Source organism: Penicillium chrysogenum (assembly GCF_028827035.1).
Source record: "Penicillium chrysogenum strain IBT 35668 chromosome Unknown utg000005l_segment0_segment0, whole genome shotgun sequence".
In the NCBI taxonomy this organism is placed as follows: domain Eukaryota; kingdom Fungi; phylum Ascomycota; class Eurotiomycetes; order Eurotiales; family Aspergillaceae; genus Penicillium; species Penicillium chrysogenum.
In genome coordinates this window covers 2,541,364-2,555,759 of record NW_026622753.1, presented here as the reverse complement: position 1 = coordinate 2,555,759, position 14,396 = coordinate 2,541,364, and the positions used below count along the sequence as shown (strand labels likewise).

The window sequence follows — 14,396 nt, the reverse complement described above, 5'->3', positions numbered from 1 at the left end:
GAAGTCTCTTGCTTCCGCTCATATCATCAAAGATGGCCACAAAAGCGGCTTTCAAACGGGTAAGTGGCCAGACCTCAGGCTAATCGGTTATCCGTGGATAATGTCTAACAATACTACAGCTCACCCGTGAATACCAAAATATTCAAAAGGATCCTACGCCATTTATTGTGACCCATCCGTCTGAGACCAACATCCTTGAGTAAGTGATATACAACCCCAAAAAACATTACTGCATTGCCGCAGAACTCCGAAGCTAACCTGCTCTAGATGGCATTACATCCTCACTGGACCTCCGGGGACTCCTTATGAAAATGGACAGTACTGGGGTACACTGATCTTCCCTCCAGAGTACCCATTTGCTCCTCCCGCCATCCGCATGCACACACCCAGTGGCCGATTCCAGCCTTCCACTCGTCTCTGTCTAAGCATCAGCGACTTCCACCCAAAATCCTTCAACCCCGCCTGGGAAGTCTCGACCATTCTAATCGGTCTTCTCTCTTTCATGACCAGCGAAGAAATGACCACGGGAAGTGTCAGTGGTTCAGAAAGTGAGCGCAGAGTGCTTGCCGCGCGATCTCGGTGGTGGAACTCGACTGGAGGAGGTTCTCACGTCAGTGCCACTGCCGGCGTCACTCGAACTTCCAAGGGTATCAATAATGTCAAGGCGGGAGATGGAGGCTTGAAGTTCCGCACAGAATGGCCTGAACTCGACCAGGAAAACTGGGCTTGGATGAAAGAGCATCGCATCGATTCCGCTACCGGCCAGATTTTACCTGATCCCAATGCGCCCGCCAAGTGTTCTCCAGAGACAAGTGCTTTACGTCGACGACCCAACGGTAGTGCTCCTGGAATCGGATCTGTCATGGATGGTGGACATGTTGCGGGAGAGGCTGGTCAAGGCTGGGCCGGGCGAAACCGAATCTGGATCTGTGTTGCTGTCTTCTTTGGCTATGCACTGATCTCACGACTACTGAGTGATGTGCGATGAGATTGAACTAGGTTTTTTTTTTTTTTTTTTTTTTTTCTATTATGTTAGAATACCCTTTGTCTTCATGTTTTAACCTAGGCTTTTTCTTTTTCTTCTTTTTTTTTTTTTGGTTTTGGTTGCTGTTATCCTGTCCTTAGCGGGTTCGCAAGCATTATTCGGGCGCCATGGGCTTTTTCCCCCCTCTCCAAAACAACGAAGTGCAAAGTTATTGAATTCTTGAAGAATATTTATTCCAAATACAGGTTACACCGTTGAACACCGGATCATCCCAGACGATTAGCGCTGAATCGGGCTTGTGCTCCCCCCGCATTGGCAACGTAACTACGCTCCTTTTCTCTTCTAAACTCGCCTTCACCCAACTGCATAGCCTGCTATCCACTTCTTTATTGGTTTGTCTTCTGTTTTTTGCCTCTCTTCCTTTGCATTCCGAACTTGCCTTGGCCTTCGGATGGATCATCTGCAGCCTTTCACCTTTGGTTCGCCTCGGCATCCCCATTCAGGTCAGTGCTTCCTGGTTTTGATACACTTGATATTGGGGGGGAGGGGGACTCAACTGAACCCCGAATCCTGTTGGCCTTTTTTCTTGTGTCTCTTTTGCCTCTTTTGCCTCTTTTGAGGCCATATTCACATCAATCTTGAGTGATATTGCTGTTTGTTTCCTATTTGTCTATGGGCTCCTATCAGTCAGCAGCGTTAGAGTTGCACCAAAGAGAGCCTCGATCGTCAAGAGCTTGGACTGAAGTACCCGTCTAGAACCCAAGACCAAACCTGCGCCGCTAGATCGGCCTTCCTTTACATTCATCGATCACGATGATGACTTGACCTCCAAGAGGATTAAAAATGTCAACGCACGCAAGGCTATTCGCTCCCATGTTATGCGCGATGTACGCCGACGTGAGAGACTCGCTGGGTTAAAACGAACATCCAGACAGAATCGCGGGCAATCCGATACTTCCAAGACCGTTGATGAATCGGATGAACAAAGACTGGTGTTGAGGGCTTCACCTCAGTCTTCGGCTTCGTCTTCCATACTGGACACAGACTCTGGAGACGGTTTTACCTCATTCTATCGTGTGCGTCCTGTCAGGTGGTGTGCTGGTTATCCTTTACCTCTACATTCAAATCCCAATCCACCCACATCATGGTTTCTTGACCCTTTCTTTACGTTGCCCGGTATCAGTGAGCTTCCGTCGATGGTTGCACACTTGGTGTACTACTGTAAGTATTACTCACTCAGCGTTGCGTATTGTTCCGGTCGTTTTAGGTGCTCGTACTGCATGAGCCTCCCCAGAACTATAGCTGACTATAGGGCGAAAGGGAAAACGATATTCGTACCGATGACCTTTCCGAATACGAGCAAAGATTCGAACCAAGAGATGGAACTAATGGTTCGATCCTCATTCTCGGACCCGGGTAGTTTCTTTGGGCTGATGAGCATGTGTGCTGCACATCGTGCCGTTCTCGCGAGCCAGCGATCGGGTAATTGGGATTCGGTACTCACCGACGACCCTGATTATTGTATGATGAGAGCAAAGTCCATTCAAGAAATGAGCGCGAAAGTACGGGATCCGAGTCGCAGACTCAGTAATGAAGCGTTTGACACCATAATCAACCTTCTCACTGGTTCGGTATGGATTCTGGCCGTGAATGTCGCGTTGCAGTGCCGCAGTGTTGCTAACATCCCATAGCTGATTATCGGAGAGTTTAGCGAGGTACATACGCACCTAACAGGTCTTAAAAGTATGGTTGATCTGAGGGGTGGAATAACGGATGAGAGTATCCGTTCTTCCTCTATGTTGTCTGCCATCATCACGTATGTTTTCGGTTCACCTCTATATTGGGTTCTGCTCACTGTTGATGAAACAGAACCGATATCAAAGCCGCCTCGGGCCTAATGACCCAGCCAGTCTTCCCATTAACTTGGGATGCACAGCCAATCCCTTCGGAGATCCAACAACGAATTAGACCACCGGCTTCGTCTCCTCTCAACAGACTAGGCACGGGATTTTCTGCCAATACATTCCTCAGCCCCTCCTTATTGAAGATTATAAGTGTGCTTCGTGACATGGTATTCTTTAGCATCACTTATCAGACGAATCCTACAGCGATTAAACCTGGTGACCAAGACTTTTTCCGCATCCTCAACTGCGAAGCAGAGCATCAACTTCTCAGCTATATCTATGCAGAAGGTTCTTCCGACCCGGAGCCCAATATTCATCCCATTGAAGCAGTCACCCGAGTGGCTTGTATTTGTTACCTCAATCATTTTCTGATTGTCTCGCCTTCATCATCTGGATTGGGTCGAGCCCTTACGAAACACCTCAAGACAGCTTTGGATAGCTGCAAATTGTCTCTTCTTGTGGGATTGCCAAATCAAAACTTTGGACTTTACGTTTGGGCGTTATTCGTTGGAGCCCAAGGTGCCCTTGGGCAGCCAGAGAGACAATGGTTTGTGGAGCGACTGGCCCGTGTCGCCATGGTATGTGGATGGCAGTCGTGGGAGCAGATTTCCAAACTTATGGCCGGATTTTTCTTTGTTGCAGCTTTGGACAGCTTGAATTGGCGCTCTATCTGGGATGAAGCGATGACTGGGTTTGTGATATCCGAGTCGGAGGAAGTGGAATTCTCATCTCTTCTTGGAACGGGTGTTCTCTCCCTTAACTAGCTCCCAATTAAAGGCACTTGTATATTTCGCATGGCAAAACAAGCAGGAATAGTAATAATAGGCCAAAAATCAAAAGAAAGAACGTCAAAAGCAAGAACGTTCGATTGAAAAGATATAGAAAGAGGAAGTATAAGAACCCTCCAGGGGAATTGTTTACATTTCACCGCTTTAGGTCCAGCCTATCACGTGTCAGCTTTATGTCATCAGAAAAAAAGTCCGCTCTCTCCGGTCTTTTATCGCGTTCGCTTTCGCCTTGGGATCTTTCCTACCATAATTCTTTTTGCGTTTCATACTTCAATATGGGTTGGTTCTGGGCAGACACCCCGCAGACTTCTGCAGTTTCAGTTCCACATGCGTCCTCGAACGCATCTCCTCCGGTTTGTTTTGCGCATATTGTACGGCTTTGATTTTTAGACTGACTCTTATCTAAAGCCGGGATGTCCGATGCATGAATCCGGCTCGAAGTCCTCGCTCTCGCCAGCGCCTGCCGCTGAACTCCCCAGCAGCTGTCCCATGAAATCGAAAGATTCTCCATTCTACTCGGCCCCAAAATCAACACCGGCGCAAACACCCCAGCCACCCAGTGACACCGCGCCGCAGCCCTCAACCCTCTCAAAGCTTAATCCTTTGAACTACATGTTCTCGTCTATCTCTCAAGAGCGAGCCGATAACCAAACCGTCGACCTTCCTGTTGAGCGTGAAGGCTCTTCAATTCCAAGAGGCGACGGCGAAGGCAACTGGGAGTATCCGTCTCCGCAACAAATGTACAACGCCATGCTGCGCAAAGGACACACAGACACACCCCAGGATGCGGTTGAGTCGATGGTTGCAGTGCACAACTTCCTGAACGAGGGTGCCTGGGACGAAATTGTGGGATGGGAGCGCGTATTCGCCAAGGGTCTCAGGTCTGGATGGGAACACTGCCGCCGCGGCGAGGAAAACCTCAGCATGGACTTGACCTATGCGGACGAGAATGGAAAATTTGATTCGACCTCCCAACCTCGTCTACTCCGGTTCCAGGGTCGGCCGCAAGAGTGGTCACCTAAAGCACAGATATACCAGGCACTGAGCTGGGCGTACCCAAGCAAGTTTGGGTAAGAATTATCTTCCCGGTGTTTACACCTAGGCAAATACTGACTCCAGTTCCAACAGGACAAGCCCTCCATTTGACCGTCACGATTGGTATGTCATCCGTCAGACACCTTCAGGCCCGAAGGAAGTTCGATATGTGATCGATTACTACTCTGGGGATCCAGATCCCCACGGACTACCTGTCTTCCACCTTGATATCCGCCCTGCGTTAGATACACCGACGGCTGCTGTTGAGCGATTAATGAGGTGGGGAGGTGATGTTTGGTGGAGGGCTAGCGGCGCAAGTGTTCGTGAACAGGCCTCGCGCTAAGAGAAAGCTGCAACAAGTCTGTCTGCTTCTCCACTCCACTGTAATTATTCGAAGGCATGGCGCTGGCGTTCCATTGCTTATCTTCGCTTGTGCTTGTATGATATAGTCTTCTTCCCTCTTGTCTTATATCGCAACCTTGGTCTTTTTCCCGTCAGTCTATGAAAATAGACATATGATAATGATATATTTGCATTAATTTTGATTTCCCGCCCCAAATATGGGAAGTTCCGCATTTTCCTTGCAGATCTTTTAAAGAAAAACAGGTGTATTCCTCAAAATATTCAAAGATAAACCAGTTATGCCTGTCTTTATATCGTTCAATGGGCATCCTACCCGAGATTTTATATCAACAGCGAAGAATTGGTCGTCTATGGGACAAAAGAACAGCGCTCGGTGTCATATATTAGGGGACAGTTGGTCATACTTGACGCAATACTCAACACTCTCAATGCTGGCCTGCAGCATTCCACGAGCCTCCAGGCCGACCCATACCCAGAGCATTGAATAGTCACCCGAGCGCACAGTTTCCAGGAATGAACTACCAGATCCCAATTGTCGTAGAATAGGAAGGGCACTAGACAAAGTCAGCTTCGGTAGAATAAGTTGACAGCCTCGTGGAGAAAACTCACCTCTTGAACAGATCTAGGTTGGGGTTCAAGGTACGTCCTATTCCTTCAAGCAAAAGACATGAAATGACGACGTTGACAAAATCCCCTTCAAACCGAACGTGGTGCCCGCGGACCATAGTTAATACCTCACTGAGGATATCGCCAATCTTAACACTCCCCAGAGCGAAGGTTCGGGACTTGATACTCAGAACCAAATGCTGCATTTTCAGCGCAAATATCTCCGGATCAATGACCTCTTCCGGTGTTCGGCATCGCTCGACCATAAGTTGACCAGCCCGGTATCCGTCAAATTCAGCAATAGCTCGAAAGAGGTCCAAGAAGTTCTGTCGGTTGGTGTCATTTAGCTGAGTGACAAGACCAGTGTCGATAAATATCAATTGCGGTCGATACCCCTCGTCATTGAGCTGGGAAAGAGCAGCCTTCCAATCCTCGGTGTCATTGAGATTCGGACGTAACCGCTCGAGGACTGCCTCTGTCACATCAACTTCGGCCCGTGTCGGAGCATCGAACGCACGCGAACGCTTGCCAAGGGAGAGGTCCAGCTCGCTGGGCGTGTAGAAACGAACCATGATGTTCCCCGGATGGAGATCGGCATGGACAAAATTGTCTATGAGCAGCATATGCAAGAATGCATCAAGGCCTTCATTGGCAATATCGTGCTGATACGAACCCCCTCCAATATCCAAAAAGGTGGCCAACGGGATGCCCTGGGCAAATTCCTCAACCAGCACCTCACGGGTGGTGTATTCTAAGTATGGGTATGGGAACCAAGCGGTAGTGCGAGAATTGAATTTTTGGCGGAATATGACGAGGTTGGCGGCTTCAATCCGAAGGTCCAACTGTAGCTTCATCATTTCACCAAATTGATGTACTTCATCAGGGAAAGACAACCAGTGCATCGTAGGGATGATGTTGATCATGTGAGCGAAAAATGACATGATCCGCAAGTCTCTATGTATCATTTGCTCAACCCTGGGGTGCTGCACCTTGATCGCGACATACGAAGATGGCACACGCTGTGGTGAACTCTTGACCAGCACATCGACATTTTTCCTAACCTTCTCCCCCAGTGTTGGTAGTTTTGGTTCGACGCCCAATTCTTCCTCATGGGTTGCAGCAAGGCTCGGTTTCAGCTTCGCCTTGTAGACCTGCGCGATCGCTCCAACACCCAGTGGCTCCTCCTGGAACTCTTCGAATATGTCCTCGAATGGCAGTCCATTAAATGCTTTGCGGATGATACGCTTCGTCTGGTGAAGTGAGTGAGCGGGAGCGTTTGAGTGAAGTGAGGACATTATGTTGCACATTTCCGGCGGGAAGATGTCTGTTCGTGAAGCAGCCCATTGACCAAGCTATTCCAGAAGCCAGGTTGTCAGTTCAGTTTCAATGGAAAGTTCTTCGCGAATGAAACTTACCTTGATGAACGCGGGACCAGCCCGCTCCATTGCCTTCACCAAGAACCGATACCACCACAATGTGCCAGACCGCGCGCCACCCCGGCCCTGCACTTTGCGACCAACCCATATGGCGGGCACCGTGGCGACGACCGGAATGAATATGATGGCAAGGTGAACGAATCGAACCCCAGTAGCGATAGGGTCATAGACATAACAATAAAAATAGACCCATATTGTCTGGCAGAGCTTTGAAAGGCCTTGCGCGTCGGGTGAAACCGTCTTGCGGACCTCTTCGCGCGAAGCCTCCAGCATCTGCATTTCCGCGGTCTTGTCATGGCCATCATGCTCTTTCGCAAGTTTCAAAAAGGCAGCTGGTGCCAGAGTGGCCATGAGCATCCCACCTATTACGGGAGCCCTTCGCGGGGTGCCTTTTAGTAGTTGCCGAGGCCATGGCGGGCGACTGAAATGTTGTCGGGGGAGACGCGGAAGTCCACGCTTGAGACAGAAACGGCCGAAGAGACCGGCCGCCCTCATGTTATCATGCAGGTATTAGCATATAATGGCAAAGCTAGCATAAAAGCCGAAGTCGAAGTAAGAAGCAGCTTCGGAGTAGAACTCCTGGTCAAGATCCTAGACGATAAACACGTGCTGCGACGTCATACATGAGCTGGTTGCCAAAAGGGACAAACAAGGCAAGTAAGACAAACAAGACAAACCCCACCTTACGTAAACTATGTTAGCACCTGCAGGTGGGCATGGCATCTCCATCCTTCCAAGGTTTCCAAGGTTGGATAGATACACCTTGTGCACTGTTTTGTATGCATAACTTAGCTAATTATGAAGATAAAACGATCCATTGTTTACCTATGAAGGTTGTAGGTAGGCTCTAACTTTCCGAAGTCATCAACGCCTGCATTCCACAACCACATTCCTCATCCTTTGTCCGCTTGCATGAACCATTACCCAATCCGGCAATGTATACGGCATATCTTAGCTCTTTGTTAAGGAGAAAGAGTCGAGGGGGTCGATCTTGTTTTATAGCGGTTCCTGTTAGTGACTGCTAGGACTTCCAAGTCCCGAAAACGGACCCTCAAAGCCTCATTCAAACGACCGGAAAGATGGTCTTGCTCAACGTTAAATTGGGCCATAATGCCCAGAGATTCACAACGGCTTTTCCATTATCTTCAGTTTCTCGAACGACTGCCAGATGGCGCGGGAACTGTTAATCATGGGTCGTACCCAGAACCTTCGCGATATCGAGTCCAACACTGAGAAAAAGCACTCGCACTGGCATGATTGGGCCCTTGTCCTTCTGTGGGGCTTTATTGGCTATGCCTGCCTCATTTTCATGGTGTTAGTCTACTCCAACCCCCGGCTTATACCCTTTGATATCTCCTCATTGCTGTTTCGCAAGGAGATTTCTCCATTCTTCGCATTCTCACAAGGAACCGGTCATTACTCTAAGCCGCAGGGCTTCAAGATAGTCGCTCTAGTTCCCTTCCATTACCATGAGCGTACAGCAATCTTGGACTGCTATTTGCAGGTATGCACAATCTCGCCGTTGCTATATGGATTAAGTCTAATATAATTCAAGAAAAACTTAGTCCATAATAATGGATTTCTTGATCAGGTCGTCTTTGTGCCGCAGACCGATGACGCCGCCAGCATGGAATGGCTCTACTCTACCGTGAATCAAACACCCGAGTATGCTATTTCTTCCCGTGGTCATGAAATGGAATGGGAAGTAGCAAAGGATAATGTGATGTACATCCGAATCGACGGCGATATCGTGTTTCTGGAGGACAACGCCATTTCGACCATCGTCAAGACGAAACTCGACAATCCAAGCACGTTGATGGTGTCGGCCAATGTGATAAACGAGGCAGCTCTCGCATCTCTTCACAGTCATCCGGGAACTGCGCTTCCATATCTACCAGAATTGTACGACGTGAAACAACCATCCCGATCAAAGTCCCAACTGGAGCATGACTGGCGCGCTTCGAGTCTCCCAAGCTGGCAGGGCCCGCTGAACTTCAAAGTAGGCAAAGACTTCGATCCGCCATTTGAAGGGCACCGATGGCTACTTCCCAGAGATGCGGGCTCAGATCGAGATCCTATCGCGAGATCTGTGTACACCGACACTGGTCCTACCCTGCATGACTGGACTGTTGGTGCGCAGCAACATTACTCCTTCTTGCATCACCTAGAACACAATGATTTGGGCCGCTACAAATTCCCGATGTGGGTCGATCCAACAGAACCCACCAGCGAGAACTTTGGGTGCTTCTGGGGTAACGATGCTGTTGAAGTGCACCGAATTTTCCGCAACAACCAAAAGGGATCCTCGCACAATTGGCATATGTCGGATGGCTCTCGTCCGCATGTCATTATAGATGGCAAAGGGCTTGTTTCACATTATTCTGCTCGCCAAGGTGCGGCCGGTCTGGACGCTACGGATCTCATAACTCGTTACCGAGCATATGCGCAGGAGAAAGTGTGTCTGCAGACCGAGTGATCTCGAAATCCCTTGGTAGCAGTTTGTGTCAATTGATGGTGGAAGTTACAAGTACATAGACATATATACCCACGATTTTGTTCAACGTTCGCACGTCTATAACTAGGTTCTTTGCCCGGGTGCTCGAACTATCTTTACATTATGCATTCAAATTTCCTCTGTTTTGGTGATTCCAGGGAGGTATTCACTGGCGTTATTACGAGTCCATTTCTAGGCAATATTGGTTCGACAGTCTAAACCAAATCACACATTTAGTCAAGGCATCACATCGTACACAACCATAATAACACTTAGTGTCCTAACTGCAGCATACCATATTGGAACTCTTCAATTAAGCATCAGTCACAGCCTTCAACTGTGAGGCATTCGCTTTCACCAAGTCTTCCAGCATATCTCTATAACCAACGGGAAGTGCACCAGACTATTTTCCGGTCAGCATATAACTAGCATGATTCTAGGGCAAAGAACTCACCTCGTTCGTCAGTAGTCCTTGCACAAGCACGAAAGCATTGTCACGGTCTTTGATCTCTTGCGACTTGTCTGTCTCTTCAGCCTTGTCTTGCTTGGGAGTGCCCCCGCCTAGGGTCGTCTTGAGCAACTCGGTAACCTCTGTCTTGTGCAAGCAGTCCACGACAGCGGCACAACCGAGTTTGTTTGTGGCCATAAGAGCTAGAGCAAACCAACCTTCACTGCGAACGACAGGCCACTGAGTTTGTGTGATCATCGCACCTACTGGCAGTGAAACACCCTCGTGCAGGGTGTACAGGCGATCAAGCAAGGACCTTGCTTCTTCATCTCCATCACGAGCCTTGGGGCTAACAGTCCGACAAATAGAAGCAACTGTCCGTCCAATTTCAGTCTTGATTGGCGTGGAGTCTGTTTTCTCGAAAAGAGACAGGAGCAGAGAGAGATAAGTCCGTTGGTGAGCCGGGGAATCCAGATCTTGCGAGAGAGGAGCGAGAAGATGGGAAATGTTATCCGTCGAGGAGATAATCACCTGACGCGCAATACTTGCAGCCGAGAATTGCACCTGCGGAACAGATTCATATGCCCATAATCGTGAAATGGCAGGAATGATACCGGCTTCTCCAAGAATGGCTCTGTTGTCGCCGGCAATTGCAAGGTTCTTCAGGAAACCAAGCGAAGAGTGCAGGACCGCACCACGGGCATTTCCCTTGAGAACGGATATCAATTCTTCGTGGATTTTCAGGTCCCGGACCATCACCTGGCAGACCTCATCGGACCGGGCGAGATTTCCAAGCATAACACAGGCGCAGATCTGAAGCTGATCTTCCGTTGCAACCACCCATGACTTCAACATCTGTGAAAGAGCAGAGTCAAGGGGGTAATATTGGGCGAACAACGGTGAGGCAGACACCTCAGCCAAAGCCTGGTTAATCTTGAGGCGGAGCTGTGCGAGAGCCTTGACATCTTCGCTCAAAGAAGGGTCCACCACAATCGAAAATGAATGGCGCAGGACGTCCAGCACGCCTTCCACCATACCATTCGAAATGCAGACACTCTGGAACCTTTCGTTTTCTAGGTAGGCAGCAAGAGAAGTTGCCAATGATGAGAAATGTGCAAAATCAAGAGTCTCATCAATGGCAAGCTCCATCAAAAGTAGGATGGTTCCATCGGGGGACTGTTCAATACCTTCGGCTGTAAATTACATGTTAGCCCGGAAAACAGACTGAGGTTGAGATCAAACATACCTTGCTCTGAGGCCAACTCAATCAAGTCGTATGAGAAATTGAGTAGAGCCTCGTTGTCTCCGATATCGCCATCTTTGATCAGCTTCAATAAGATGTAGGCTGCCCGGTTGGCAGCTATCTGAGCATGTGCTGGTTCTAATTTCACATTAGCAAGACATGTATCACCAGACGGTTCTTCCTGAACATACTGTAATCCATGCAAATGTTATAGATGACCGGAACGGCAACAAAAATTAAATCCGGATCGAGGAAGTATCGAATGATAGCAAGGGTGTAGTTTCCCTTGACAACAATCTCCCTATTCTCATCTGCATCAACGTTAGTTATCTGGGCACATATGTGACTAATTGCAGCATACCTGTATCGGCACAGGAGTTTCCAATGACTCGCAAAGAGTGAAGCAACAAGCTAGTATCAACATCCCCTTTCAAAGAAACCACGTCCAGGAAGAATTTCAGAACACCAGACTGGCCGAATGGAGCACGCCATGAAGCTGAATCATAATTAGTAAGTCATAAATCATCATGTAGATAGGATTGACCCACGATCTCTGCTACCATTCGCAATAATCTCGGTAGCTTGGACCAAATACTCGGAGTTACAAGCCCAGAGCTTTTTCAGAGTGGCGCTCACGCTTTGTAGTGTGCCGGCGTCCCGTTGCCCACATTTTGTGTTTGCATCGGCCTCTTCAAGAGATGCATGGAGCTCTTTGAGATTGAGGCTATTTCCAGCCTCTTCGAGCTCCTGGGCCTTCTCAATGATGTCTCGCAATTCACGAAACATCTCCTGTTGCTCTTCCGGGTCAATGGTTTCCGTTCGGGGTGGTAGAGAAGAAATCTCCGGTAGATCTGGGAGAATATTCTTGATAAAAGGCAATTCCAAACCACCCTCTTTCGAGACTGAGTGGCCAGCATCTTCATGAACGGCCAGTTTGGCGGTAGATATACCCGCGTCAGACATCTTGCCGAATCGAGGTCAGATAGTTGCCTCCGGACTGTGGAGTAATTTGGAAGGGTCCGTGTTGAGTTGAAGATATGAAGATACGAATTCCTTGGCCGAAGTGGAAAGGGCCTTCTCAGTTAGATGGAGTAGCCTAGATGGCAGCCTGTTGACCCCGTCGCAGCAATTAAACACTGTAAACAAACAGCGTTTGCTCTGGTATAAAATTACTCGTGGCTTTTGATCAGGCAACGAGCCTAAAATGGATTATTGATATTAGTGGAAGACAAGCGGCTCCCCAAAATATTGCAGATACAAAGGAAGTTTAGACTTCTTCGTGGAGAGACGGAGTGTGTTGCCTGAGGTGGATTCAGGCACCAATCTCGTTTAGGTTAGGCCCGAATGCAGTGCTTATATAGAGCCCATCATGTTTTCTGTTTACATCTTCACTTCATTTGGATTAAATAGGAAAATATATACTATCTTGTACTGTCCGTATCTATCCACTGAGGACCGAGTATCAATTCTTGTTTGTGATCACGTGCTCCACTCGGACTGCTCTGTGTCGGAAGCCGTTGGAAGCTCGCAGGTAGAAAAGAAAAGAATTACCCGATAAATAGTAATATAGATCTCCAGTTAATGTGTAATTCCACGTTAATTTGCAAGGCTTGTCAATTTTCATAGGCGAATGAATATATGTATATCCAATGAGTGGAAAAAAAAAAAAAGAAAAAAAGAAAAGGAATGGAGCTGCGCGGAATCGAACCACGATATTCAAGGAATGAATCATGAAATTTCCCGGTTAGGGAGAATTACATAAGCTTGATGGACTAACCATTATCCTACAGTTCCTTAAACCAGTAGCCTATGGCTTCTAGTTTTGGGAAAAAGAACCCTCGATGTGTGGTCGTGTTTCCAAATCTTTTCGATTTATAGTATATGACACTAAGAGCTTCACATATCCTAGTAAAGACATTCAGCATCCCAAAAAAGCTCACTTCAATGCTTAACCAGCATTATCTCGTAGTTAAGCCCCTTTTTGCTCAGTATTAAAAAATTAAGGCAGATAAATCCAAGAAATTCATTCCTCGGCGTAGGGTCTAGGGCACGCTCGGCAACGTGATCTCGGGCTTCCGTTCCAATGTTCCAAGGTTGTATACCTTCCTATCGCTAGCAATTACGGCCGTTTCTGGCTTAAAAACAGTCATTACTCTCCTATCATAAAAGACACTGTTGGCCTGTGTTGTCTATCCCATACATCAGCACTAACTTTATTTACCGTCACATTCTACCTGGTCCTAAACTACATGTTCCTTATCGAACCTTACTTTTCCAATCGATCTGAGCAGTTAACGCAGCATATTCTTCCTTAACTCGACAATATCGGACTTATCTCAGTGGTCGATGGCGTTATCAATGCCCGTACAACTAGGTGTACGTGCATATGGCCGAGTTTCACTTTCAAAACAATAGAGGTACATGAGCATTCATTGTCCACGCAATTAATCACGAAACTGGTGATATATCAGGCTCCCGGGTTGGAGGTGCAGGTGGCAGCCCTGAAGGGATTACCCATTTTTGTAACCAGATACCTGAGCTCCGGAGATTGGAGATTAGCTATGAGATATGTATGGATTAATAATGAACAATGCGTGTTTAAATCTCACCTCAGAACACATATAAGTGTACACTGAGTAGGACAAATAGGTATTATACTTCAGTTGCATTTGACACCCACTTCCAATCAAATCGACCGCTCGAGATGCTTATTATTATTTCTCTGTATCTAACTATAGAGCTCCAAAGAATAGCTAGAACCCATAATGACCCCGATTATTGTCTTCATCACCGGTGCCAATCGTGGCTTGGGCCTAGGGCTGGTCAAGGGTTCCGTCGCTAAACTAGGCCATGTAAATTCTTCTTTTTTTTTCTTCTTCTCTTCCATTGTAATTAGGCACAGTCACTAGCACCAAATCTAGGATATATTGTTATAGCTGCCGTCCGTAATCTAGCGCACTTGACCGCTCAGGAGTTTACCCAGCTGTCTACAGGCGAGGGTAGCCACGTTATAGTAGTCAAGTATGAAGCGAGCATTGAGCAGTCTGCCATTGATGCTGTTAAACGATTAGGGTATTAGCCACCTCGATATTGC

General features: G+C 47.8%; 7 protein-coding genes across 7 annotated transcripts; 5 read left to right on the top strand and 2 right to left on the bottom strand.

The window, feature by feature from the left end:
* Positions 1–32: 32 nt before the first annotated feature.
* Positions 33–988, top strand: N7489_009379 (ubiquitin-conjugating enzyme E2; the record flags this gene model as incomplete). The annotated part of the gene is made up of 3 exons (XM_056715129.1): positions 33–59; positions 120–199; positions 268–988. 3 exons carry the CDS (start codon positions 33–35, stop codon positions 986–988), a joined length of 828 nt encoding a protein of 275 aa, XP_056562751.1.
* Positions 989–1,436: 448 nt separating this feature from the next.
* N7489_009378 (uncharacterized protein) lies at positions 1,437–3,653 on the top strand (the record flags this gene model as incomplete). Its single annotated transcript, XM_056715128.1, has 5 exons — positions 1,437–1,488; positions 1,742–2,206; positions 2,306–2,616; positions 2,677–2,801; positions 2,855–3,653. 5 exons carry the CDS (start codon positions 1,437–1,439, stop codon positions 3,651–3,653), a joined length of 1,752 nt encoding a protein of 583 aa, XP_056562750.1.
* Positions 3,654–3,952: 299 nt separating this feature from the next.
* On the top strand, positions 3,953–5,055 carry N7489_009377 (holocytochrome c synthase CYC3; the record flags this gene model as incomplete). The annotated part of the gene is made up of 3 exons (XM_056715127.1): positions 3,953–4,030; positions 4,086–4,747; positions 4,806–5,055. The coding sequence occupies 3 exons, from the start codon at positions 3,953–3,955 to the stop codon at positions 5,053–5,055; spliced, it is 990 nt and encodes a 329-aa protein (XP_056562749.1).
* Positions 5,056–5,451: 396 nt separating this feature from the next.
* Positions 5,452–7,612, bottom strand: N7489_009376 (ABC1 kinase family protein; the record flags this gene model as incomplete). Its single annotated transcript, XM_056715126.1, has 3 exons — positions 5,452–5,629; positions 5,685–7,033; positions 7,097–7,612. The coding sequence occupies 3 exons, from the start codon at positions 7,610–7,612 to the stop codon at positions 5,452–5,454; spliced, it is 2,043 nt and encodes a 680-aa protein (XP_056562748.1).
* Positions 7,613–8,306: 694 nt separating this feature from the next.
* Positions 8,307–9,593, top strand: N7489_009375 (uncharacterized protein; the record flags this gene model as incomplete). Its single annotated transcript, XM_056715125.1, has 2 exons — positions 8,307–8,621; positions 8,673–9,593. 2 exons carry the CDS (start codon positions 8,307–8,309, stop codon positions 9,591–9,593), a joined length of 1,236 nt encoding a protein of 411 aa, XP_056562747.1.
* Positions 9,594–9,924: 331 nt separating this feature from the next.
* Positions 9,925–12,265, bottom strand: N7489_009374 (uncharacterized protein; the record flags this gene model as incomplete). Its single annotated transcript, XM_056715124.1, has 6 exons — positions 9,925–10,014; positions 10,066–11,252; positions 11,306–11,440; positions 11,494–11,613; positions 11,664–11,798; positions 11,851–12,265. The coding sequence occupies 6 exons, from the start codon at positions 12,263–12,265 to the stop codon at positions 9,925–9,927; spliced, it is 2,082 nt and encodes a 693-aa protein (XP_056562746.1).
* Positions 12,266–14,067: 1,802 nt separating this feature from the next.
* On the top strand, positions 14,068–14,381 carry N7489_009373 (uncharacterized protein; the record flags this gene model as incomplete). The annotated part of the gene is made up of 2 exons (XM_056715123.1): positions 14,068–14,154; positions 14,199–14,381. 2 exons carry the CDS (start codon positions 14,068–14,070, stop codon positions 14,379–14,381), a joined length of 270 nt encoding a protein of 89 aa, XP_056562745.1.
* Between the last annotated feature and the right edge of the window lie 15 nt (positions 14,382–14,396).